At 41.3% G+C, this 27,471-nt stretch overlaps 1 protein-coding gene across 1 annotated transcript in view; it reads right to left on the bottom strand.

Annotated features, from left to right (window-relative positions):
* Window positions 1-27,471, bottom strand: part of IL1RL2 (interleukin 1 receptor like 2) — a 62,454-nt gene that overhangs the window by 30,129 nt on the left and 4,854 nt on the right. The window contains exons 4-8 of the mRNA XM_077749187.1: window positions 19,443-19,602; window positions 15,264-15,338; window positions 8,984-9,113; window positions 7,656-7,792; window positions 5,803-5,946 (exon numbers count right to left, since the gene is read on the bottom strand). Of these exons, the coding sequence (XP_077605313.1) occupies window positions 5,803-5,946; window positions 7,656-7,792; window positions 8,984-9,113; window positions 15,264-15,338; window positions 19,443-19,602 (646 nt within the window). The remainder of the gene's footprint in view (window positions 1-5,802; window positions 5,947-7,655; window positions 7,793-8,983; window positions 9,114-15,263; window positions 15,339-19,442; window positions 19,603-27,471) is intronic.

The raw sequence follows: 27,471 nt of genomic DNA on the forward strand, positions 1-27,471 counted from the left end.
GTCATCCTGTGGAAAATGGTAATGCACACACGTGCACACGTGCACACTCTTTCTCAGTCTCCCCACCCCCGTCATGAAAGGAAACTGTGTGAGAATGCAGACTTTTTTTTGGCGTGATCTTGCCTTCAGTGCCTTGAGCAAGAACCATGACAGAGGAGGCCTCTACCAGTATTTGCCAAATATCTGCATGGGGCTTGATTTTACAGGGGTTCAAGGAGGTTACAACTATGAGGGAGAGAGAGAAGTTTCATATCATGAGCAGGTTTCACTTTTTAATAAATAGGGTCATAAGGCAGGTACCAAAGGGATGATTAATTTGTGTCTAGAGTTTGCAAAAACTCAACTGAGTTGAAACTCCTTATGCAATGTCTTCAATGTTACTAGTCCATACCACTACTCTGTAAGTGGATTTCTTCTGTATTAAGTTTAACGTCATACACTTGACTTTCTAAAGCTGGGGGACATGTGAAAAATTTTTTAAGATTTCATAAAGGTTTTATGCTTTTAAACATTTTAGAAAAGAAATAAATTTTCTCACTTAAAATATGATAATATTTATCCTTTTTATGGTAAAGGGTTGGTTAGCATGGCACTTGCTTCACCACATAACAGAGCCTCCCCAATGAATACAGTATTTTATGGTCTAGAAACTACAGTGAACATCTATGTTCATCACCACTTCTGTCCAAAACCCTACCACTGGTGTCTCTCTTCTCTCAAGCTATTTCTCTTTCTTCATTCTCAATTTAAAAAAAGGGGGGGGGGATAAGAAAACAAAAAACTATGCTTGCTAAGTGAATTCTCTTCTTTTTTTTAATGTTTATTTATTTATCTTGAGAGAGAGAGAGAGTGCAAAAGGGAGAAGGCAGAGAGAGAGGGAGACAGAGGATCTGAAGCAGGCTCTGCACTGACAGCAGAGAGCCTGATGTGGGGCTCAAACCCACAAACCTTGAGATCATGACATGAGTCAAAAAGTCAGATGCTTAACTGACTGACCATCTGGGCACTCCCTGATTTCTCTCTTTGACAGTCTTCCAATTCTCTATGTTTAAGTGAGGTATCTGAAGGTATGAGTGCTCTGTGCTATGCTGTGCAGACTTTGAGACAGTGGACACTTGGGTAGCGAGGGACTCTCACTACCCCAGTAAAAGTTTTCAATTTCTTAGTAATCTTTTGATTCTTTCAAAGCTTTTGAGTAAAAATGCTTATCTTCATGACTTGTTCCCAAAATGCAGTGGGTTCTTGTCACTTCCAAATGACCAACTCATAGCTCATTGACCAATATAGCAAAAAATAAAGCTGAGGCCATTTTGCATTTTGCATTCACCCACATTTTGAAGAGCCCTCTTAGACAACTGTTCACCAGCACTTCATGGCTGTGTCTCACAGTCACAGTGAGGGTCACATTTGTACCTTCAGATTATGGGTAAGGAAGTTGAGAGAGACAAGGCTGCATGATTTCTCCAGTCTTTCAGGTGCTAAGTGCACAGCCTTGATTCACACCCAAGTCCAGTGCTCCCTCTGGTGTGGCTGAGATGAGACTTGGGAGGAGGAAATATCACAAAGTTTCTCCCTGATTAGTCTTGTGCAAGTGTGTCAAACAGCATTTTTTTTAAATAGTCCTAGCAATATTTCCAGTTCCACAGGCTCTTTCAGAACTGACGACACCCCCCCACACACACACACACAAAGAGGTGGAATCTACTTCTACTCTCTTAAAATTGGCTAGGACTCTCTAGCTGCCTTGACAAGTAGAACGTGGTATAATTGACACTAGAAATTTAGGGTCTGAGTCATAAGAGAAAATATGGCTTTTCCTGGCTCTCTTATTCTTGTAACACCTGCTAGCCCTTGTAATCCAATCACCATCCTTATGCTGTGTGGAAGCCACAGGAACCCACACAGAGAGACCACAAGGAGAAGCTGTTGGGAGAGAAACTGAGGCCACCAGCTAATAGCCAAAATCAACTGTCAGTCCACCAGCTGGGTCCCCAGACATCAAGGAGCTGGGACAGGCCATCCCCACTGTGCCTGTTCACATCCTGACCCACGGATTCCATTAGCAATACAGATGGCTGCCCTGTGCCACAAAGGTTTGAGGCAATTTGCTTCCCAGCCATAGCAAATGGAACAACAATTGGGAAAGTGACAATGAATGGCAATAGATAATGATGAGTTGGACACACCCTCCAACTGTCTATTTCATTCAAAAACTGTAGAAATGTAGACCTACTAGTAAATATTTTGAGAAACTGGCCTTCTGGTAGATACTCCCATAGCCTGCCTCTATAGAGTGGTGGGGTAACAGTTCATGTAGGTTCTGGCCAAGCCTCTTTTATTTCCTGAGGAGATTCGGCACTACTTTTGATGTCAAGGCATCTGCATATGCCTTTTTTGGCTCTTGGCAAAAATACAATGTTTATTTGCATAAATTAATATTTATGTGGGACTGCCTTACTTTCAACGCCTTACTTGCTTTTCTTATATTATTGCTAAATCTCCAACCTGATCAAACTGGACCAGTGGAGAAATCAGATAGAATCCGTTTGGCCTTCAGGCGTTTTTACTAAATTGCACGAGGTTTGGCATTTTAGCCCTACCATAGAATGTACTAGAAGAAAAAGCCACATTAAACATGCTATTACACTTACCATGGGAATGCTGTTCCAGACAAGATTCATTATATTACATCTTTTAAAAATAAGGACTCCCTACAAAAACATTTCCTTGGAAAATTGTCCCAGACAAAGTCGTGTGCTGTCATGAGCAATGGAAGGGTATTTGTGAGAAACGCACAATGAATCTTGTCATTGCTTTGCCTTTACTTCTAAAGCAAGCTCATCTTTAAAAAGTGTCCAAAACTGGTCATTGAGTCTACCCCCAAGGTTTGTTTTACCATTCTACCCTGTGTTCACTGTACCTACTTTGTTTTTGTTTTTCATTGTTGTGTTCTCTGCAAACCTATATGGAAGGAGGTCAGGCATACACAAAGCTCTCTAGGAGATGTGTAAACTGACTCTTATATTCTTATACACACATGCACAGCCTGCAAGGAGAATTTTTAAAGTAGCTCCTATACACTTGTGGGGATGAGGACTGAGTGTTATGTGGAAACTAATTTGACAATAAACTATTAAAAAAAAAAAGTAGCTCCTATAATTGAATAGAGAACATACAGAACTCGTGGTCACTGGGGCTGTCGATGACTCAGTAAAACTGAGTTATACACACCTAACTATTACTCATGTTATACAGCATAACTAATCTCTTTGGAGTACATAATTTATCATAAGAAAGACACATTTCATCTATTTCCTCATTTGTATTTGCCACCCATTACCCTACGGTTCCCAAATAACTCAGGAAATATCCCTAAGGGATACAATGCTTGGAAATAGCATCAGGGACAAATCTTAAGTCTCATCGCTAACTCATTGTCAAAGCCAACACTCAGAGAGGAATTACAGGGGTAGTTCCCATAGATGGGGCTGTGGAGATTAATCAGAAAGTACGCAAGTACTTCTCTGAATTAAGGAGAAAAAAAAAAAAAAGAGCCCTGGCTGACTATATGCCCTGATGTCCAAATTCTCAGCCTGAATTTGGGCTGTAGCCCACGCTCGGCAGAGGGTGGGGCTCCCTGAGTGTCATCTGCTCAGCTCTCCCCACTCTGCATGAGTCACTAATCCTTGTATCTCCTCCTTCGAAACCCCACCTCACCAGCAGACAGCTGCTCCATCCCCTTAACTCTCAGAGTCCTGGGAGTCCCAGGGAGTCAGGGAGTGAGCCAAACACCAGGACCAGAGATCTGGGAACGTCACTAAAGTCCCTGCAGTTTCCTGTCAGTCATTAAACAGAGGGCAGCTGGACCACTCACGCTGGTGTCAGAAAAGATGAGTGGCCATGCACTGGTCTCCTGCCCCATGTGCAGGCAGGAGGCTCTGCAGGGACCACAGCCCAAAGAGAAACCCCACATTCAGCTGACTGTTGGCAATCTAGAGGCACTTCAGGCTGCACTGGACACACAGAGCTGAGTTTCCATCACTTAGCTGTGCCATCAAAAAAGAATTATGGGTGGCTCAGTCGTTTGAACATCCGACTTCAGCTCGGATCATGACCTCACAGTTCCTGAGTTCCAGCCCCATGTCAGGCTCTGTGCTGACATCTCAGAGCCTGGAACTTGCTTTGGATTCTGGGTCTCCCTCTCTCTTCCCTTCCCTGCTCGTTCTCTCTCTCCTTTCTCTCTCTCTCTCTCTCTCTCTCAAAAATAAATAAACATTTAAAAATTATTTTAAAAAAAGAACGCATTGCTTTCTATGCTGCACAAAGACTGTCAATTTTGAATTTTGAAATTTAAGTTAGAATAAAGTCCAAGTTAGGACACCTATTTTCTCAAACACATGGACAATTTGTACTGTGTTTTTTATATGCAATGCAGGCACTTGGTGTAAATAATGCCCTTCTTAAGAGTAGGTACTCCTAAAACACACTAGGACACTCACTTCCCTGAACTCCCGCTCTCATCTGCATTGCTAGTCTCTGGACTTGAACGGTATAAATGTGCATATTTCCATGCACATGAGGTGTGTAGATTTCTCTGGGCCATGTGTTAATTTTCCATCCAATCAGGGGACTTCAAAGCAGACTTACTGCTTTTTTCAAGGACTTAATAGATCACAACCATTCTGAGACACCAAAAAAATAGAGTTAAAAAACCACAATGGTGGACACCTGGGTGGCTCAGTCGGTTAAGTGTCTGACTCTTGGTGTCTGTTCAGGTCGCGATCTCGCAGTTGGTGAATTCAAGCCCTGCATTGGGCTCTGCACTGACAGCACAGAGCCTGCTTGGGATTCTCTGTCTCCCTTTCTCTCTGCCCCTCCCCTTCTCACACTCTCTCTGTCTCTCAAAATAAATAAATAAACTTTATTTAAAAAAAAAAACACCACGATGGTGGGAAATGCCTGGTCCTCAGAGTTTCAGGATCTTGCAGGCATGTGTGTGCTGAGTAGTGCTGGCAGGATGCTTGGTCCACAGACCAGGCAGAGTGACAGGGGCAGCGGGAGGCTTTGGCCTTCAGACCACAAGACGCCCCGTGTGCCCCCCCGGTCCTTGCTCAGTGCTTCCCTGGACTTGAACTCAGTTGTTCTACAATACTCTGTGAGGCAAACTCTGATCATTTTCTCTCCCTCCCTCTCTTCCTCCCTCCCTTCTTCATCCTTCCTTCCTTCCTGTTTCTTTTCATTCTATAGGCAAGAAAGAGAAGAACCTTAAATACTTTCTAAGATCTCATGGGAGTAAGCGGAGAGCCAAATGCAAACCCAGATCTCTCTCCAGCCTTGAGAGTCAGAGACTTAAGTCTTTCAGGTACCAAGCACGGGGCCTAGAAAGAGCTCCAGCACTCTTCGTAATGTAAATTCTGTTCATGTGTCCTGCATGTTGAAGATGTATCACAGGTGGGGAGCCCCTGGTCGTTTTAGGAGAAACTGTCTTCTTTTGCAAACACCAGGAGACGTGATGACCTCCCTAAAATGGTCACAGTGGGTCCCAGAGGATGATTTGTTTCTGTTGCTTCACAAATGTTTGCTCAGTCACTACTAGCCCGCAAGCCTTATTTAACTGAACAACGCCGGTGACCATAGACCAATTTCCCTGAAACACGAGACGTTCCAGGGAGATTCCTTCTTTCAAATTTGCCAACAACATGAAAGGCAAGCTAGCAAGATATGTGACGGTATATTTACAATGGGTACACGGAGGAGCAGAAACCTAGCATGAGGCATTTTTCATAGGTTACCCATACTTACCTTCCTCGGTCCCAGCAGAAAGGAAGGCACTTCGATACCAGAGTACAATGTCAATCTTAAAAATTCTGTAGATGTACGTGACAGATGCGGCTGCACCTATCAGGGTGACAAGCCCTCCTATCAAGTAAGCTTGAACATCTGGAGCTATAAATGACAGCAAATAAATGCATCAATAATCTGATGCTGATTATAATACAAAGGGTCAATTATACACTTTCCTTATACAGATCCCATTACAAATGCCAAATGGGAATGGTTTAGAGGTCAATGAGGATATCTCTTAAATATATATCTTTTTTTACAGTTACATAACAAGTATATGGGAGTAGAATAATCTAGTGTGGACCACGAATTACAGGAAGCAGATGAGCTCTTGGGAACCTGGGGAAGGAAATTCTGCAGACCCCTCGCTTCTGAGGGTGGATACAGGATGGCTCCTATGCGTGAGAACCGCTCCCAAAACACACACGGCCAGGTCTTACGTAGTCAACTCGAGATTCTCCAGAGGCAGAGCCTGAGCACGTTTATGAGAAGACCTCCCTTGGTGGTTCTGTTGCACATTGCTGATTATTCCACTGTTATAACTGCTTTGCCAGCCACTCCAAATTGAGCAGCAGGATGTTTGTCATAAATAAGGAGCCATCAGCTGCCTCCCCTGAATTGGCTGAGAGCCAGACGGCCCCCTTTGTGCCAGCCAGGTCTGGGCTGGGGGTCTGCCTGCAAGGCACATCTGAGAAAGGGCGTCACCCCTGCTCTGCTCTGGGAACACATTACAGAGCAATTATGGCAAATGCAGGGGGTGGGAGGTGACCAAGGAGCAGAACCAGTTCTTCTGGAATGCCAAGTCCCTGAAAACATGCTCCCACACCACCAAGAAGAGGAACACAGCCTTCTCCCTTACCGCAGCCCAAATCAGTGCTGCCATGGAAGGAAGCTCGAGGAAGGAGAGAATTTGAAAAGAGGAAGAAGGACAGAGGAAGAGAAAGTCTCTCCATTCTTGGAACCCACCACATACATGACTTCCTTCATCAGCCCCTTCCTGATGCTCCAGTCCCCACTAGAAGATGTGTGTGTGTGTAAGGGGATGGCCGGGGGTAGAAGGAGAAATTCTCTTTTCTTTGAACCCCCAGAGCACATTCATTTTTTAAAAATACTCCTTAAAGAGCTTATCATGACCTGCCCTAGGTCACGGCATACTGCAAACAGTTTGAGGTCGAAGACCTCTCCGTGCACTACTGCACGTCCTTAAATAAAGGGCACAAGGAAGCATTGTAACTAAAACACATTCTGGGTCAACAGAAATAGCAATCCACTGCTTAAATCCCCACACAACCGAGTGGATCTGCTTTGCCCGCTGGTGCCCAATCTGACCCTGACCACCCGTTTGAACCTCTAGCTTTTGTTAGATGGAGCCACCCTTCCCACCCAGCCTCCACTTCTCTTTGTCCTTCCCCAGCTTTTGGAACAGCAGGGTCACCCCACCCTTTGAGGGGACCCAAGTCTGGGAACCTGTAATGTAGAGACTTCATGGATCTTGGTACTGTAATGGTCATGATAAGAAGACCATGCAATGCAATATTGATGAGATTCATAAAGCCCCTAGTAAGTAGACAGGAGTGATGGCCAGAAATTCTTGAGTGGGCCATTGATCGCCTTCAGGAGTATTGACATCCTCTGCTCTGGAAATGAGCTTAAATCCATCAAATTCCAAACAGGAAATGAATGCTGAGGTTTTCTACTGAATATCACTCTGCCACCTCACGCCAAGCGTTTTATACGACGCCATCTTCATATGTGTCTCCTTGTCATGGTTTTGAGCCCTCTGAATAGCGTGAACCCTGCCCAGTGATTACCTGGCAGTGTTAAAATAAAGTATGCTGCCGACACCCCAGCGTGACAGACGAAAGGATGGCCATAATCTTCCATTTTCACTTCCAAGAAGGTTATGTTCACTGTGTAAAAAATATGTTTCTGAAAAGGAACATAGGACCTGTAAAAGAAAAGAGCCACCCATTTATATGTGAGTCTTATTTACCCAACATACCGTATCATCTTCAGTCTAGAGAACAAAAGTCTCTCCCAGAGAACCCTTTGGGCCATCGTGTTACCTTGAGAAGGCTTCACGGTGTGGCTCAGTGAGGTGGTGTGTGGACAATTTGCATTTTCTTCTGGAAGTGTGGCTCTGTTAATTACAGACAGCATCCTCAGCCTTCCAGAGCCTCAGGCTTGTTCTCTCCACTTACCCTAACTTAGCTACCCTGCAGAATCCAACACAATTTCTCCTGCCCTCTGACTTCAGCGGTCCTGATTTACGTCACCCAATTTAAACCATCACAAATTGGGTTTATAATGCTCAGTTAGCTCATGATTAAGCCCTGTCTCCCCCAAGAGTCCCTGTGTTGCTGTTTATTTTGCTACTGAACCCTTGAAGGTCTATAGCTCGTGATACAACTAAACAGGAATGAGGCTGGTTTTAAGCTGTGAGAAATTGGCCTTGTTGCATGAAGGCCATACCTGATGCTTTGCCTCATCTGTCCGACTAGGGTGTAAGCAGGATTGATAACATGAACACCTCACACTTGAACCAGAGGCTTGGCCATGCATAGCACTGAAAAGATCTTTGAGAGGGGCGCCTGGGTGGCTTAGTTGGTTAAGCGTCCGACTTTCGCTTAGGTCATGATCTCACAGTTCGTGGGTTCGGGCCCCACATCGGGCTCTGTGCTGACTGCCAGCTCGGAGCCTGGAGCCTGTTTCAGTCTGTGACTCCCTCTCTCTCTGACCCTCCCCTGCTCACGCTGTCTCTCTCTCTCTCTCCTAGAAATAAAAATAAAATAAAATAAAATAAAAAAATTAAAAAAAAAAAAAGATCTTTGAGAGAAAAAGCCAAAGGAGTGATAAGGGATCAGTGAGAAGCATCTAAGACAGCAGCATTAGCATCAAAATAATTTATGTTTATTTTATTTTTGGGAGAGAGAGAGAGAGAGAGAGGATCCAAAGCAGGCTCCAGGCTCTGAGCTGTCAGCACAGAGCCCGATGTGGGGCTCAAACCCATGGACTGCAAGATCAAGACCTGAGCTGAGGTCGGTGCTCAACTGACTGAGCCACCCAGGCGCCCCTAAAATAATTTAAATGAAGAAATTCTTTCCAACCTATAGGGAAGTCAGAGAACCACAACACCTACTCAAATCCTTCTCTGATTCGTTTGGATTCATTATAGTAATCATCCACCCAGGTGTCATTGACTCTCCAGGATCGGAGATTTGTATTATCCCTTGCGTCTGTTATATTGCAGTCTACAGTAAGGGGAGAGCCTGTAAAAACAAATTCATAAATATTACATGAAAAATCTATAAAAATAATCAGCTAAACAAACACCCCTTGCTGTTGAGCCCAGAATATCTTTTCATTACCAAAAATCCACCTTGGAGGTCAATGTTAATCTACTTCGTTCCCTCCCTGGACAGAAATCATAGGGATAAGTGGCCTTCCAGGGTGTCTACTGTAAAGAGATATACATATGCTGCCGAATGTCACCAGCATCTGGCCAATGTCCTCCAAAGCATTAGGGACACAAATACTAGTTCTGGTCATAGGAAACTTGGCAAAGAACTTTAGAGTTTACAAAGTATTTCACACACATTGTCCCCTTAGGTCTTGATATCCTCAAAACTATCCTACAATAAAAAAGAAAGAGGAGGTGCTATAAGGTCCATTTTACAGATAAGGACACCAAAGTTCAGATAGATTAGTGACTTGCCCCCAAGGTCACACATTCAGGAAAGAAATGAGACATAAACTCTGGTTTTCTGTTTGTAAATCTTCCAAATACTTCACCAATGTGACTCGGACTCTGCACACATTCACAAATTATATTGAACAATTTTATATTTATATTTTATTTTTATATGTATTTATTTTATATTTTTATTTTGTTTGGTCCCATGAGCCTAATAAATTCTATTTACACGACATTAAAAAAATTACTCTATTGCTAAATAGTCTACTTCATGTTTCTTTATTCTAGCTGGAATTAAGTTTTTTTTTTTAAAAAAACCTCTAAATTATAACATATGTATAGTTAAAACATATAGAATATAAATGTAAAGCAAATATCCATACCACCTTCACCCCATCAAGAAAATAGCATGGGGGTGGGCGCCCGGGTGGCTCAGTCGGTTGAGCATCCAACTCTTGATTTCAGCTCAGGTCATGATCCCAGGATCGTGGGATCGAGCCCCACATCGGGCTCTGTGCTGGGAGTGGAGCCTATTTGGACAAGAGTGTCTGAACTATTAGTCAGTCTTCACATTTCCACACCAAAATTATAAACAAATTCAGCAAAAACAAAATTTATTGAGATTTTGGCTCTCCCTCAAAACAAAGGAAATGTGTTTAGTAGCTCAGTCTTGAGTGTGTTATTTCTTCTATAGGTTTCTAAAGATAGATATTTAAAAATCAGATTAAGGATGTTCCCTTATATTCCTGGTTTTAAAGGAAGGTTTTTTTTTTTTTTTTAAATAATAAATTCCTAGTTCAGGTGTTCATGGCTTTTCGGTGTCTATGAGGTAAGTGTATTATTATTTCTCCTTTAGTTTGTTAACGCAAAATAAAAGAATGAATTACCTAATAGGAAGCAACTTGGCATTGTTTCATGTAAGCCCAATTTAGCCACAATGTATCATTCTTTACGTATGCGGTTAAAATAAGTTTGCTAAAAATGTGCTTAGAATTTTTCATCTGTGTTGACAAATGAGATTGGCCTGAAGTTTCCGTTGTAACAATGTTCATTTTGGGTTTTAAGGGTTAGATTTTCCTGACATATAATGAGTTAATGACTGTTTCCTCTTTTCCTGCTCTGTGAAACGATTTGTTTAAATTTGTTAAATTTCTTTCTTAAATGCTTTGTAGAGCTCACCTGGAAAGCCAACTAGATCCGGAATTTTGTTCGTGGCAAGATTTTTAAATTTATAGTCTTATTTGTGTTCCAAAATCTTGTGCCAGATCCTCTGTGCTGATTTTTATAGAAACTGCCCATTTCTTTATAGATTTTCAAATCTTTTGGCATGAAGTTTTTCGGAATATCCTTTTATAATCTTTTTCATGTGTCTGTGATCTATGGTGATGGCCTTTTTCCTTCAGATTGTCCTTTCCTTCTTTTCTTAATCATCTAAGGGTTAGCCATCATCTCCCACTTTCACAAAGCCAACTTCTTTGTTAGTCACTCAATTGCACATTCATTTACTCTTTCACTATTTTCTGCTATTACTTTTCACCTCATCTCTTCCATTTCTGTTGGATTTACTTTGCTTCTCCTTTTCTGTCTTCAGAGGTGAGTGTGCAGTTCATAGATACCTCAACCGTCTTCCTTTCCTAATTCAGGTTAACAAGTGTGCACTGATCAAATCTTTGTATCTCCTGGACCTCAGTGTAATCTTGTCATTAGTATTCATTGTCAAATAATTTTCTGATTTCTATTTTTATCCATGAGCTATTGAGAGGGTTTTGTTTATTTGATTGTTTTCCAGCCTGTATGGTTATTCTAATTGTCTTTTTATTACTTATTTTTAACTTAAGTGTCTTATGGTCTGACAATATGTAGTTTATATGCTTTCAATCTGTTGTTTTAGCCCAATATATGGTCTATTTTATCAAACATTTCTTTTTGATTAGAAAGAATGTGTAGTCTGTAGTAGCTGGGCACAGGACTCTGTAATATGCACATCAGGCCATTTGTTGGACACCTTTTGTTTGTCACGATAGGATGTTCTGTTTGTCTCTTTCATTAGCGACTGTGAAAACTGTCGTTAATATTATCCCATTATTAGTGTAGATTTATCCATTTCTCCCTGTAATCCTGAACTAACTTTCTCTCTTTCTGTATGTACACACACACACACACACACACACACACACACACACACACACCATTAAGGCCATGTTATCATGTATCTACAGATTCAAACATGAACTTTCAATCATTATGAAGTACCTCTGTTTACCTCTAATAATGCATTCTGCCTTTGGATCTACTTTGATATTAGTATAATTATACCAACATCACTTTGGCTAGTGTCTATATAATATATCATTTTCTAGTCTTTTCCAGTATCTTGTAAACAGCTCAGAGTTTTGATGTCTTGTTTCAAAGCCAGTACAACAATCTTAATTTGGAGCATTTAGTCCATCATGTAATTGGTGATATATGTGTGTTTAAATCAACTATCTTATATAGATATTTTATTTGTAGCATCTGTCCTATATCTGTCTTTTCCTCCTTGCTTTCTTTTGTTCCTTCTTTTGGAACTTACCTTCTTACCTTGCTCCTACTTACGTACTCCATATAATCCTTTATTTTAAAAATTATTATTAGGTTACCCTAAATACTAAAACATAGATCCTCAAACGTATCAAAGTCTGATAAAACTGATATCTCTACTCTCTTCTAAGAGAATGTAAAGTCTTAGAATGTAATTACATATAGGCAAATGCTGTTAGGAATCTAATTTCATATATATTTTAAATCCCACTAGCAATCGTCATTATTATTGCCTTATGAAGTCAAGATTCATTGAGATTTGCTCACATATTTACACCAACATTGCTCTTTCATTCCCTCTGACAGAGCTGATTTGCCATCTGGAAATATTTCCTTCTGCTTAAAAACATTGCGTTCCTTTTAAGACTGGGCTTGGCAAATTTTGCCATTTTTAGTTTGTCATATTTTCACTGATTATAAAATTAGCAGTGTTTTTTTTTCAGCAAACAAGCTCTGTTATTTCCATTAAAGATTCAAACAGTGGTTTTACCGTTGCACACTGAGGGTTCCTTTATTTTTCTGTTTTCCCTAACTTTTAAGATACTTTTCCTTTCATTTTGGTTTTCTGCAGTTTCACGATGGTATTTTAAGGTGTAGGCTGGGTTTTATTTTATCCTGCTGGGTCTTCCTAGCTTCCAGAGTCTTTGAATTGATGTGTCTATCATTTGGAATATTCTCAGATAATCGCTTAAGTAATATTGCTTCTGCTCTCATTTTTCTCTTTTCTCTTTCTTCTAGGACTGTAATTATGTACATGTTGACTCTGTGGATCCTCTTTCTGTAAGCTCTGTATTTCCTGTTTTTTTCTCTCTCCGTGCTTAATTCTGGGCATTTTCTCCCAAACTATATTTCAGCTCAGTAGTTCTTTTTTCAAATGTCTAATATGTTATTACATGCTTTATTGAATTTTTTGTTTTGGTGATTATATTTGTCAATCTTGGTGTTTTGTTTGTTCTTTTTCAAATCTGATATGCTATTCTTTTTAAAAGTTTGCAGTTGTCTTTTGAAAAGGTCAATCATGTCTTTTCCTTCCTTGAACATTGTAAGCACAACATATATATATACAGATCTGTGTGTATATATATATACAGATCTGTATATATATAGGGCCCTGGGGATCTGTGGTCTACCATCCAGAATTTACTGAATCAAAAGTTATAAATATTTGTGAAGGGTCTGAATACATACTGGAATTTCCCTCTGCAAAGTTTATACAGGTCCCTTGATTTATTTATATATTTAGCAACTATTCTTGAGCATCTTCTTTTTTAAAAAATGTTTATTTATTTATTTTGAGAAGAGAGAGAGGGAGAAAGAGCAAGTAGGGGAGAGGCAGAGAGAGAGGGAGAGAACCTCAGGCAGGCTCCACATTGTCAGCAGAAACCCCAACGCGGGGCTCGATCTCACAAACTGTGAGATCATGACCTGAGCTGAAATCAGGAGTCAGATGCCGGATCGATTGAGCCACCCAGGTGCCATAAGCATCTTCTGTGTTCTAGAAATTGTTCTGAGCACTGGTGATATTGGAAGGAACAAACCAGATGCAAAGCTTTCTCTTAAGAATGATAGATTCAAATAGAATTAGAGATAACAAGACAGCTTCAAAGTATGTGAGGTCATGACAAGTACTTTATGAAAACACAGAGAAAGCTTGAGGGATAGAGCATGACGGTGAGGGATGTGTGTTATTTCAGTGCAGTGGTCAGGTGAGATGACATTCATTGGAGACCTGACAGAAGTGAAGAAACAGACCATGGGGATGTGTGTGGAAGAGCATTTCAAGTAGAGGAATCCGCATGTGTGAAGTCGCTGAGGTGGAAGTGGGCTTGACTATTAAGGAACAGCAGGTACAGCAGTGTGCCCAAAGCAGCAGAGCGGAATGGAGAGCTGCAGTCAACACGGTCCAAACACCTGTGAAGTGCCAGCAAGGGGAAGCCAACCACGGAGGGCCATGCGGGGAATGCAAGGATTTTGAATTTTATTCTGGGTGAGATGGGAAACCTCTGGAGAGTTTTAAACTTAAACATTTTAAAGGGATTGCTCTTATTCGTGGCTGGTCATGTGTTAGAACACCCTCTATATTATCCTTGCTAATATTTGGTATTATATGTGTTTTATCCTTACCAATTTCATGGATAGATATCATTGGTTTAGTGTATGTTTCCTTTATTGCAGATGAATATATTTTCATATTTTCTTTGTCTTCTTTTTCTTCTGTGAACTATTCATTTGCTCCATTTGGATTATTCATATTCCTTGACTTGCTGGTATTTTCGATAGAAATTATAGTACCTGTTTTTTAATCTCTGTTCCAAATATTGTCTCTTAGTTTATCATTCACATTTTGATTTGACCATTTTTTATATACACAGACATTTAAATTTTTTATGATAGTCTAATTTTTAATCTGTGATTTCTTCCACTGATTTTTTTGTGTAGAAAGTACATCTTTCCGAGGTTGGACATAAATTTACCTTTTATTAGCATCATTATTCTATTATTTGAGGGAGAATAAGTGCTTGTGAGTGGGAAAAGTACAAAGAGAATCCTAAGCAGGATTTGGGGCTCGATCCCCTGACCCTGGAACCATAACCTGAGCTGAAATCAAGAGTCAGGTGCTCAATCAACCAAGCCATCCAGGTGCCCTGATTTATCTTTGTTTCCAATTGTACTTTTGAGGGTTTATTTTTATATGTAGTTCCTTAATTCATCAAAAAAGTTTTTTTGTGTCTGATATGAGGTAAAGAATGAACTATAAATTCTTCACATTTAACAAGTTTTACTAATATCACACTTACACTATATCTCTTTCTCTACACATCTCCTCTACTAAATTTCTGTGTATTCTAACATAAGCTTATTGTTTTCCATTATGTTGTTCTAATCTTTCTATTTGTATACAAATATCAGTATTCACTTATTATAGCTTTACTAGAAAAGATCTCACTTTATTTCTTCTTTTTTTTCCCTCTTCATTTCTTCTATTCAATTGTTTCCTGCCAACTTTTTCCAACATTTTTTGACATGAATTTTTAAAAATCCTCGTCAAATTTCAGGACAGTCAATGAAATTTAATTGGTTTTATATTAAACATGTAAATTCTTCTGCTTCTAGTGATTTCAATGGCTTCAATCATTTTACTCACCAAGTTGTACTTCAATTGAATTGTTTTTTGGATAAATGATTTTAGGAATTCTTCCTGCATATCCATGTGTTTCTGCTAAGAAATCAGACCCACATGAAACTGCATTAGAATCAGGTATGATACATTCCCAACTACTTATCCAATGCCAGTGTAAAGAAAGCATGGCACTAAACATTAGTCAAGGAAACATTAATAAACATTAGTCAAGGAAAAAACAAAATTCATGGCATGATGAAATACCACCCCATGAATGCATATTTTTAAACTAGAAATAGCTGAATTGCTAAGGAAGAGCCCTAAATGCTGGGCTACCAGGAGAGTTCTCTTCACCGTCCTGTATTTGGTATATATAACTGATGAAGTTGTGGAATAAAATCTCATTAGCTAATAATCCAAATGCAGTTTGTAAGCAGTGACTCTAAGCAGAGCCCTGGCCTGGGTCCTAGATGGAGATAATGATCCTAACATCTCACTGCTCCATTCTTCATCCCAGCTTTCCCATATTCTTCACATCTTGTCCTCTTCCGTTATTCTTCCGCTCTTTCATCTCTTCACTACAGTATTCCTGTCTTGCCTTGTGTTGACTTCCCAGCCTTTCATTTTTCTCCTCTTCTTCCCTTCCCAATTTGTCCACCAATATTTACCAATCACCTGCCTAGCCCCATATTCTTCCTCTATATTTGGAGTGGGACGTGGAGAAGTTATATGAAGAAAGCTAGGAAAATGCAAAACCAAACATCCTTTATAATGACAATATTGGCACCTTCTACAAAATGTTCAAATTCAGTGTGTTCCAAACAGAAGTCATCACTGGCCAGTTAATGTACCACCTTGCTCTGGATCGTACACAGCTAAAATCTGGAAGTTGTTCTAGGCAACAGCCCTTCTCTCACTTCTTCAAATTATCAATCACCAAGTCAAGCTAATTTCTTCATGTGTGCCTCCTTCTTCACAGCTAAACCCTCTATTTTCCACTCTCTGCTCTTACCTAAGTGCTCTTAGTCATCTCCACCCTTCCATTACCATCTAATGGCTAAGGACTTTGAAAGTTGCAACTCCAGACCTTTCTCTAGAACATGGCTTTGGCCTACTTGACACCTCCTCATGGGCACCTCCCAGTACTCAGCTTGCCAGTGACCAAACTCATGATCTCTCTCCTAAATCCAGTTTTCCTTCAGAGTTATATTATTTCATCAAATAATATCACCAACCAGGCTGTTGAGAATGCCGAAAGACCTAGCTCCCTTGACCCTGCCATATCTTTTACCCCATATTCAATCCAACGCTAACACCTGTGGGTTTTACCTCCTAAAATTCCTTGAACCCAGCCACATCTCTCCATCTTCAGTGTCACCATGTTGCCTGTGCCTCCCTGATATCTCACCTGCATTTCTGTACCTGCCTTCTACGTGCCACTCCTACCTCTGTAGAGATCGTTCTGTGCACAGCCACACTGAGCTTTCAGGAATGTAAGTCCCATCATGCTGCCCTCCTGCTCTCAGCCCTCTGGCTGCTTACCATTGTTCCTGGGATGAACTCCATGCTCTCTGCTTTGGATTGCATGCCCCCCCCCCCATTCTTGGCCCCTGATTACTTCTCTCACCTCATTACCTTGCATGACGTCCCTCACTCAGCATCACTCCAGCCGACCTGCCTGCTTCTCATTATTCACACCTACCATGGTCTGTTTTGTTACAAGGCCTTCACTTCAGTTCCTCTCCCAGTCTGGAAAAATCCCGCCTACTCCCTTACTCAGTTGATGCTTCCTGACTGTCAGCATCACTATTATCACGAAGTTTTCCCTGACCCACAGACTTCTCAACAGGTCTTTGTCTGTCTGATCTCACATTTTCCATTCCTTCATTACCTTAATCTCCTTGTTAATTATACATCTCGCTAGCATATTATCTGACTTATCTCTGCCTCTCCTCCCACCTCAGACTTCAAAGCTCCATCAGAGCAGCGGTCATGGAGCTGCCACTTTCCTCCTTATCGTGCTCTCTCTACTAAGAACAGGACCCAGCCTTGGCAGGCACTTAGTAAAGAGCCACTAAACTGTTGCCTGAAGAAGGACCCCCGGCCAATTCCACTCAGATTCTGATGATCAGCACTCTTGTAGGTACTCCAGCAGCGTCCAGTCACAGTGATGGCCGAAGCAGGCTGCTTTGGGTCCCTCTTCAGCTCTTGCTCAACCATCTCAAGACTGGTCTGGTCCATCACAAGTGCAACTTCATCCCTCTACATCCGAAGGCTCTGCAACGGCTCTGCAGTAAAGCCTGCGTGTAACTGGCTCCCTTAATCTTGACCCTGTTTCATTCCATGGCCTCAGCTCCCTCTGCTCCATGCTCACGTATGCTCTACCAAAATTCCTTTTAGACCCAACACAAAGTATACTGGTGGACAATTTTATGCTTTGTCTTAGATTAGTCCCTCTGCCCCGTCTCACTCTCTACTTCTATAAATCTGACTCATCCTTCACAATTCAGCTGAGAGGACACTTCCTCTTGGAAGCCTTCCAAGGCCACTTGCTTGCTACTCTTGTGGCTACTTCTGATTCTTTTCCTGTTCCTCGGACATAATCTATAACTCTATCCTTACCACATAATGGTAAAATGATTGATTTATGCCTCCAGCTCCACTACTGCCAGGCTGAGAGCTTCTCAACAGAAGAAACAATGGGTTGACGGGGTGTTTTTTAAAACATTTTTTAATTATCAGGTTCTAACAATTTGGGGCATATAATAGATCATAAATAAGTGCTTATTGCAATGACATGAAATATAGACTATTGAACTCAATGACCTCTTGAGGTAGCCTTTGAAATGTTATGTTTCAACAAATTCCTTTGGCTACTCATATAAAGCTAGAGCATGAGAGTTGTCAATCATGTTGTTAATAAATAGGTCTGTGCCTAGTCTAGGCCAGGCACTGGGCTAGGTGTTGGGGATTGAGCTGGGAACAAGACAACTTTTGCTTCCCTTTGGAGAGATAAAAGGTGACGTTATCTCTCCAAAGACGTTAAAAGCATACAAATCATCAAATAGGGGCACCTGGGTGGCTCTGTTGGTTAAGTGGTCAACTTTGTCTCAGGTCATGATCTCATGGCTTGATTTAGAGCCCCATGACAGGACCTGCACTGATGACTCAGAGCCTGGAGCCTGCTTCAGATTCTGTGTCTCCCGCTCTCTCTGCCCCTCCCCCGCTCATGCTCTCTGTCTCTCAAAACTGAATAAACATTAAAATTTTTTTTAAATTATCATATGTAATACACTTAATTTTCTTAATTAAAAGGTTCTAGGTGGGAAGCAGGAAGCCATTCATACTGAACACGTGCCCCCAAGAGAGCCACACCATTATGAAATTGCTAGGTACCACCCAGCATTATGGAGTCTGAGAGAAATCAGTCACAAACATAACGGTCTAAGTCAAAGAAGTATTCAGTCTTCAGTTCTTCCCATTTAGATGAATAAGCAAAGAAAACAACTATCTACTGACAAGAGAGCAAATGGCAATAGCAAGAACTCCTTGCTGAACATGTTGAAAAGAAGTAAGGCTCATGTGACCACTGAAAGCCTTAGTCCCGGCCCTGTTTCTGTCCTAACCGGCTCTCCAAGTTTCCTAAGTTACTCCCTTCTGGGTCTCTATAAAATCAATGGCCTAAGCTAAATTATCTTTAGGGTTTCTTCTACCCCAAAGATTCTGCGTTCAAGTCTCCAGGTCATATGTTCAAGTCAATTGGCTTCCCAAGGTTGAGAACTGATGCCCCACGAGCATCAAATCCAGAGACCTTGAACTCTGTGTGCACGGGAGGGGAGGCCAAAGCTGGAATGGCCCAGCAAAGCAGTCACAGTAGTGACAGAGGAGGAAAATAAGAGTCACAATAATATCTACCATGTTCTGAACACCTATACTTTGCCAGGCACCCCGTTACCTGCTTTACATATGTGCTTTCATTTCATTTCCATACCAAGCGTGTTGAGTATTCTGTTTTCCCAGATGAGAAAACTGAACTCCTTGTGCCCTTTGTTCCCCTTCTTTCTCCCCTCTGATTCTAACAATAGCAACTTTGAGAGCCTGCTAACCCTCAGGAAAATCAAGATTGAGAATCACTGCTGCCAAAGACAGCCATCTCATGCAGAGCCAAGAGGAAGCCAAGGCAATGGATATGAGTATATTTACTGATATTCACAGTGATGCTGTTTAGAACAGTGTACTGCTTCCCTCTGTGTGTCAGCCGGGCTTGACACGCGTAGTCCCCTCCGTCCTCTGCCGAAACGTTGCTCACTGAGAGCTTTATTCTCCAATGAGTAAACCGTCCTCCTTTAATCTCTTTACAGTCCTAAATGTGAAAATATATATACATGCATATCTTATTTATTTATTTATTTATTGAGAGAGGGAGAGAGACAGAGTACAAGCAGGGAGAGGGAGAGAGAGAGAATCCCAAGCAGACTCTGTGTGTAGTGCGGAACCTGATGTGGAGTTCAATCGCATGACCCTTGGATCATGACCGGAACCGAAACCAAGATTCGGATGCTCAGCCAACTAAGCCACCCAGGAGCCCTTATATATGTCCATTGTAATTCAAAGAGTATTTTGGTGTATCAGTTACATTCCTAGTTAACACCATGCTATGAACTGTGGGGAGATGCAAAAAACATGTGACTCCTAGACCATGGGTAATTTATAATCTAACTGAAGATGATTATCTATCTGTCTATCATCTATCTATCTATCATCTATCTATCTACTATCTCTCTATTTTCTATCTATCCATCCATACCCATCTATATCTGTTCATACATAGAAAGATGGATAAATATCTACAGAAGATTTGGCAAATAATATGTTACAAGCTACAGTGAATGCTGTAAATAATAAGTCGAATAGAAATTGAGAGGAGAGAAGCCTATGTGGGCTAGAAGGAAGACTATATGGAGGAGGATTGGGTTGGGTCCGCAGAGGAGTGCGGGAGGAGGGTGTGAACAGGCAGGAATGCCTTCCACCCCCAGGGGACCATATCTCCCAGTGGACCACTGTTGTGTGACACCACACCCCTTTGCCAAGACTGCAAGCCTAGGTGATTAATGACTGCTTCCACTGTGTTCCAGGCCCAAATACACCTTCTCAACCTGTCAGGGATTGGACTTCACAGAGGTCCAAAATAACTCTTCCAGAACATTCTGCCTGTGGCCCGAGCAATAGTCAAAGTGTGCCAGCTAGGCTTATGGGCAGATGTCACGTAACGTGTTACGTCACCCATGCTGCTGCATCAACAAGAACAACCTCGCCCCAAACCAGCGTGAGGTTGGCTTGGTCTCAGGAATGCCTTTCTCACTTGTCATCCTCAGCAACCACCCACAGGGCAGGCCTCAACCTCCATCCGTCTGTCAGAGGCTCACGTTCTCGTGCAAACCGCCACTTCTTCCATCTCACAGACCCACTTCTGAACATTTCCTCAAAAGTTGCCCCCTTTCTTTGGGAAGTGTCACTCCACAGAGTGACTTCTTGGATTATTGAGTCCATTTATTCATTAAAGCATTCAAGTTCCTGTTCTTTGCTAGTCAGTGAGAGGCCCTGTTATGCAGGAATGAGATACAGTCCCTGTCTTCAGAAAGCTCACAGTCATGTAATATAGAGGACAGACTTTAGGGGTTACCTTCATAAAGATTTAATTGCCTGAGTTTCGAGCTCTCGCCTCATTGAATCAGCTGTAGCTAGGTCAGGAGCAGACCCCATACTTAGTAGCACTGGAATAGCGTGATGGATCTACCTTGGAAGCTAAAACTCAATAATGCCAGAATGAGCGTTTGTTTATTTACAGTGTGAATTTCTAGAAGTCTTACATTATTCCCCATTTGGGAAATCCAATTACAATTGGACAGTTACTTAACAAACAGAATGGGGATTATTAGTAAGGGTCAGATGGGTGAAGGCATCAGATCCCATAATGTGATGCCACTTTCTTTGGAGGGGGGACACACAAAAAGCATTGAGTCCTCGGACTATGAAAACATTCTTCCCTGGATAGGGCCTGGATAGGGGCAATTCCTGACAGCCCTGAATATGTGGATACGTATATCCCTTTCTATGTTTCCATCGTTGACCAGTCCCTTTCTGATTGACTCATTCATCCTATCAAGATGTACAAATATTTACTCATATGGAAATCCACTCTTGATCATTTAAGAAGCAATCTTGATGGCTCCTGTCTGCTTACAGTAACTAGGACTGCTTCTCTGGTAGTCCATGAGGGCACCATTTTCGAGTTTAAATTCTCAGAAGGCCTTGATGGTTACATACAAATCTGTGAGTGGCAGCTCACTAACAAGATTTAAACTTAAAATAATAATAATAGCAGGCAACATTGGAATGTATTTTGTCTCCCAAGCACCATGAAGAACACTTTCAGCCTAGCACGTGCAGTGGTTGGAGGAATAAAATAACCCAGAGCATCTGGTTAAGATGCAGCACCTATAGGAGAGGGATAGAGATAGAACCGGTCAGGCAGCCAGGAGCCCAATCATAGAAAACCATGAAAATGGGATGAACTTTGCAGCTTTTCCAGCAAGAGAATGAGACGATCGTATTTGCCTTTGAGAATGATCTCAGGAAGTGCAGAGTCAGCCTAGTAGTGGAGCAGAAGTCACTATATTGAGAAGGAATTTGGAACTGAAAAAAGATTGGAGACATTATTACTTTTCAAATGTGAATACTTCACTGTCTATGAGAATAGATTATTTTATTTTAAAAAAATTTATTTTTTTTTTTGAGAGAGAGAGATAGAGACAGAGACAGAGCTCAAGCTGGGAAGGGGCAGAGAGAGAGGGAGACCCAGAATCTGAAGCAGACTCCAGGCTCTGAGCTGACAGCACAGAGCCTGATACGGGGCTCAAACGCACGAACTGCGAGATCATGACCTCAGCACAAGTCAGATGCTTAACTGACTAAGCCACCCAGGTGCCCAGAGAATAGATATTTTAATACTTGAGCCTTCTCCTCCATAACCCTTCAATTTCAAGGACCACCTCTACTCCTCTCGGTTTTCAATTCTCCCAGCCACTAGCTGGGCTTGGTCGTTATCCAGAACTACTATGTTTCTAAATTCCTGAAAACAAATATACCATTCTGATGATCATTTTTTTATTATTCCATCTCTTCCATTCTTTTCTTTTAACCAAATAGTCATATCTGATATTTATTTATTGAGTAATTACTAGGTACCTACACTGAACTAAGGGCTTACCAGATAGATGATTTCATTTACTCTTCAAAACAAGTCTGTGAGGCCATATCTCTCGAACGGGATTTAGTTGCAGAAAGCAAAAGCCTTCTAGCTATTTTAGGTAGAAAAGGATTTAACACAGGCGCTGACAAAATCCTAAGAAGTACTCAGGCAGTGAGATCTAAACCAGACCAAGCTGGTGAACTAGCTCACCGGATCCCTGCTACCTCTGGCATCACGGTGAGGTGGGAATCAAGACTCTGAAATACATCACCTGCAAGTCAGACACTAGCAGTTGCCACTACACAACTCATGTGTGTGAAGTCATGCCGCCTCTAGTAAGACCACACCAACAAATACCTCATCAGAAGGCACAGCCACTGCTTCTCAGCTCCCACAAAGCCAAGGTCTGGAACGCCGCTGCAGAAAAACCCCCATGCCCACGCTGTCCAGCAGGCAAAGCTGGCTGATCTACCCTTTCAGGGAAGCCAACTGAAGAAGTCACATCTGGAACCTTAGGTGCAGGAAACCCTGGAACACTGTAGGGTGTGTGTTTGGTCACTTTGATTTTGTTCTTGTTTTCTTTTTAGCTTTATAGCCTCGATAGTGTTTAAAGAGGCTCACGATGGACAGTGAGCATCTACCCACCATATTCATTCTATTTTTCTACCTGAACTTTCTATCCATCAAGCCAATTTTTCTATCTTCTCTTGAATCAGTCCTCTTGACCCTTCCATTTGGTATTAATTACCACTTTCCTTCTGGTATCATTTCCTTTCCCATCATGTGGCCGTCACTTTACTGACCCCCTTTCAAAATCCCTCAACACTGTTGCCCTTTATCCTTCCAGCATATTCAGCCTGCAAAACCCCATCCTAGGTTGGACCCGCCATCCCTCTCCTACATGCCTACAATCCGATGTGCACTGTGGGAGAAAACCACATCACCATGAGTCTTGGCACCACTACTAATTCATGATCCTCACCTTAGAATTTCTTTGCCTTCAACTCTCTCATTTACCTACTCACCTGCACTGTTCTTTCTAAATGACCTAACCTCTCCCTCCAACTAAAGGAGAAAAGAAGGGCCACCAGGAATGAGTTCCCTCCACTTACTCTCTTCTCCTTTCCCCTCATTCTGTCTGTTCTATTTCGTACACTCTCCTAAATGGTCCTCGTTTAATCACTGAATTTCTGAAATAGCTTCAATGATCCACACAACACCATCCACAAGTCCTTCCAATTTGTTCCCTGCAGCACCTCTGTGAGGACTTTCCTAACACGTAAAGAAGCTTAGCGTGTCATTCTCCTAATAGTGTGATTCGCTGTGAACATACATGAAGTGGGGAAAGGCTATGTGCAGGTTAGCATATAAGATCTTCTACTTCCTAGCATCACCTTACCACACTCTGACATGGACCCTGGACTCTAACTAATGTTGCCAAACACCATTCTTTTTCTTACCTGATCCCTTTGCACCTGCTGGGTTTTTTTTCTAACTACCATCATTTTTTCAGCTCCCCCCCAGTTTCATTGGTATTCATTCTTTCAGCAGTGCAATGCTCACCTCCTTTACAAAGCATTTTCCTGGCAAAGACCAGACAGATAATAGGCTCTAAGTGCCTGGAGAATTGATTCCAATGCTCTCATTTGACAGAAAAGAAACCAATGAGTCCCAAAAAGTAACTCAAGGTCTGAACTAGATAGTAGCAAAAACAGAGCCACAACAGAGGTCACTGGTGGGGCAGTTTCAGAACAACCTCTCCCCTTCATACTGCCTGGCTCCTAGTCTCCGATCTGCTCAAAATGAGCGGATATTTTAAAAATAAAGATGCCTGAACCTCACCCATGGATAGTCTAATTGAGGAAGTAGAAGCCAAGTCCAAGCGAGTGCTTTAAAAAAAAATCCATTCTTAATACTGAGGTCATGACAAAGTTGATTCTAAAAATCTAACTCTCTCCAAATGTCAAGTGCTTTCAAATCTATGACCACAACAGGTCCAGGACACGTGGAAAAAATTTCGAGAAGAGTTCTACTGTCAAGACTCTAAAGGGTCATAATACCCATGCCAGGAGGTGATTGTTGCAAGGCTGCAAGGTGGAGACAGAATGCTGGGGGAGGAGTAGGTGGAAGCCATGGAGAGGACCGTGTGACACCATATCCTGAGAAGGCCAAAGTTGGACTTGGAAAGCGGGTAATGCCGCAGTCAAAGCCAACTGAGGCTGAGGGGACTGTGGCCTGGCAATAAGTACCTTCTGAGCAGGACAAGAATACAGCCAGGGAATTTTTTGTCCAAGGAAGCTCTGTGCCCAACGTGGAGCTTGAACTCATGACCCTGAGATCAAGAGTTGCACGTTCTACTGACTGTGCCAGCCAGGCATCCCTTGGAACAGGATTATTGTTAATTATTAAACTGTAGTCAGAGCCAATGCTAATAAGAGGATAATGAGAGAGAGTATGCAAACTGTTTATTATACTTCCTGACACACATTAAAGGAATACTTGTCATGCACTTTTTTCTACTGGCCCAATAGTTAATAAGAAAAATGTAAAATATTGGAGATAGAAAGAACTCCGAAGCCATCCACCCTTTCAGTAGAAATTTACTGAACATTTCCTCAGGGCCAGGTGTTAGCCTCAGAAGTGAAGAAGGCACAGGTGGTAGCTATAATGTCTATAAAGATGAAATCTCATTCATGGAAAGCTGGGTGTTTAGAACTAACTATCCCAAATTACCCTGAAGGGGACAGCCAACAGACTGATAAGACAGTGCTTTGACAGATCTATGGGTGTAGGAGACAAAAGCAAGAGTCAGGGCCCGACAATAAGGAACATCCTATGAAACCCTGAAGTCATCAGTTGGGATTGAAATGGCCATGCAATTTGGTTAAACCACTAACATCATGGCCTGAAAAGAAGACCGAGTCAATCCCAACTTCAAATGATGATTCTCACAAGTTTGCCATTGTGCCAAGCAGGCCAGGCACAAAGTCCTACATACAATATGATTCAATTTCAATGAAGTTTGTAAGCTGACAACACTAATCTATGCTATTATAAGCCAGGGGGTTAGGGAAGTACAGTCCATTGGAAGATGGCAGAAGCGGGCCTTCTGAGGTGCTAGTGGTGTTTCAGTTCTTGACTTTGATCATTGGAAGGGGTAACCAAAGGGTAGGTTCACTTTCTGATAATCCATCAAGCTTGTCCACTTACACTTCATGAATTTTCTATACATACACTGAACCTCAATGAAAATTTCTCATGCATTCCAAACATTGGTACCCAGAGTATATAAATATATAAAATCTCCTGTAAGTCTTACAAAATGGCAAGAAAAATGAAAAAAATAAATAGGGCAAAAGATAGGATTTAGCAATTCCAAGGTTTTAAACATGGTCAATAAACATATGCAAAGGTTGTTCAATCTCAACAATAATTAAGGAAAAGCAAACTAAAACAACAGCACAGTAACATTTATACCCACCAAGCTGATAAAAAAATATAAATCTTATAATACAAAGTTCTAGATAAAGGTTTTAGGAAGTCTATAATATTGCAGAAGAGAGTATAAGCTGATAAAAAAAATTTTGTCAAGGAACTCGGCAGCATCGAAAATTGAATATTTTATACATACCCTACAATCTAACAATTATAAAGCTAATCGGAATGTACCCTAAAAAACTTATGCATCAGCAAACATGCTTTAAAACACATAAGGACGTTCATTGCCACAGTCCTTGTGAGAGCAGAAAATGGAGACAAAGTGAATGAATGTGAAGCATGTAATAGAAAGGATCAACAAGGCCAAACCTGGATTCTGTGAAAAAAAGAAATAAAACTGACAACTCTCTTATGAGAGAGTCTCTAATCCCGTGAGACAGTGAGAGACAAATCCATTGTAACAGGGATGAAAAGAAGAACCTTTTGGCAGAAACAGGCATTAAAAGAGCTAAGGTGATGAACTGTTGCATGCCAGAGTATCTGAAACATTTAATGAAATGAGCAATTTCCTACGAAAAGGAAAATTTACCAAAACTCTTTCAGGAAGAAATAAGAAATTGGTAAAAGCCTATCTCCATTAACCAAGTGGAATTGGTAGATAAAAAGCTTTCCACAGAGAACACTCACACCCCAGATGGCTGTATTGACAGGTGCTAACAAGCAGAGTTACAGGAAAACTAATCCAATCTTAAATAACCAGACTGGGCTCCTCCATGCCTAGGATTATGTCTTAGACATTAACATCTGCTGGTACAGCCAAGGAAAGAGAATGTTCGAGGTGAAAACACAAGGTGCAGAAAGGTGAGTCAAGGATTTCGTGTTTGCATAAAAAGGGAAAGACATAGACGTAGTTTCAATTGCTTGGATAGCACGATACAAAAATAATGCAAATAGAAGAAACTAATAAAGGCAGCCACATGCCAGGAGAGGTGTGATGGGTTCAGGGCAAATACAACTCGGAAGTGCAGTAGACACTTTCCAGGGGTGATGTTTTACACTTTGTGATTATTGAATCATGTGCATGTAGTACCCATTCAAACAAATTTATTAATTTGTTAGAATAAAAGAATAACCGAGGATAGTTCTAAAAAAAATATAATGGGAGGTGGTAAATACAAGGAATAAAATATTACAAAGTTATAATAACCATAAATTTAAAAATCAATAATCACCATGGTAAAATTATCAATAGCAATTGGCTAACAAATCTGTCTTAGGTACACAAGTCTCTTTACCAACTCTGGCCTTAAAAGATACAACTTAAACTAAAAACAAGTAAGTTAAAAAATTTTTTTTTCATGTTTATTTATTTTTGAGAGAGAGAGAGACAGACAGAGCACGAGCAGGGAAGGGGCAGAAAGAGAGGGAGACACAGAATCCGAAGCAGGCTCCAGGCTCCGAGTTGTCAGCACTGAGCCCGACATGGGGCTCAAACTTATGAACTGTGAGATCATGACCTGAAATGAAGTAGGATGCTTAACA

Source organism: Crocuta crocuta, unplaced genomic scaffold, assembly GCF_008692635.1.
Source record: "Crocuta crocuta isolate KB4526 unplaced genomic scaffold, BGI_CrCroc_1.0 scaffold118, whole genome shotgun sequence".
NCBI classification, from domain to species: Eukaryota; Metazoa; Chordata; class Mammalia; order Carnivora; family Hyaenidae; genus Crocuta; species Crocuta crocuta.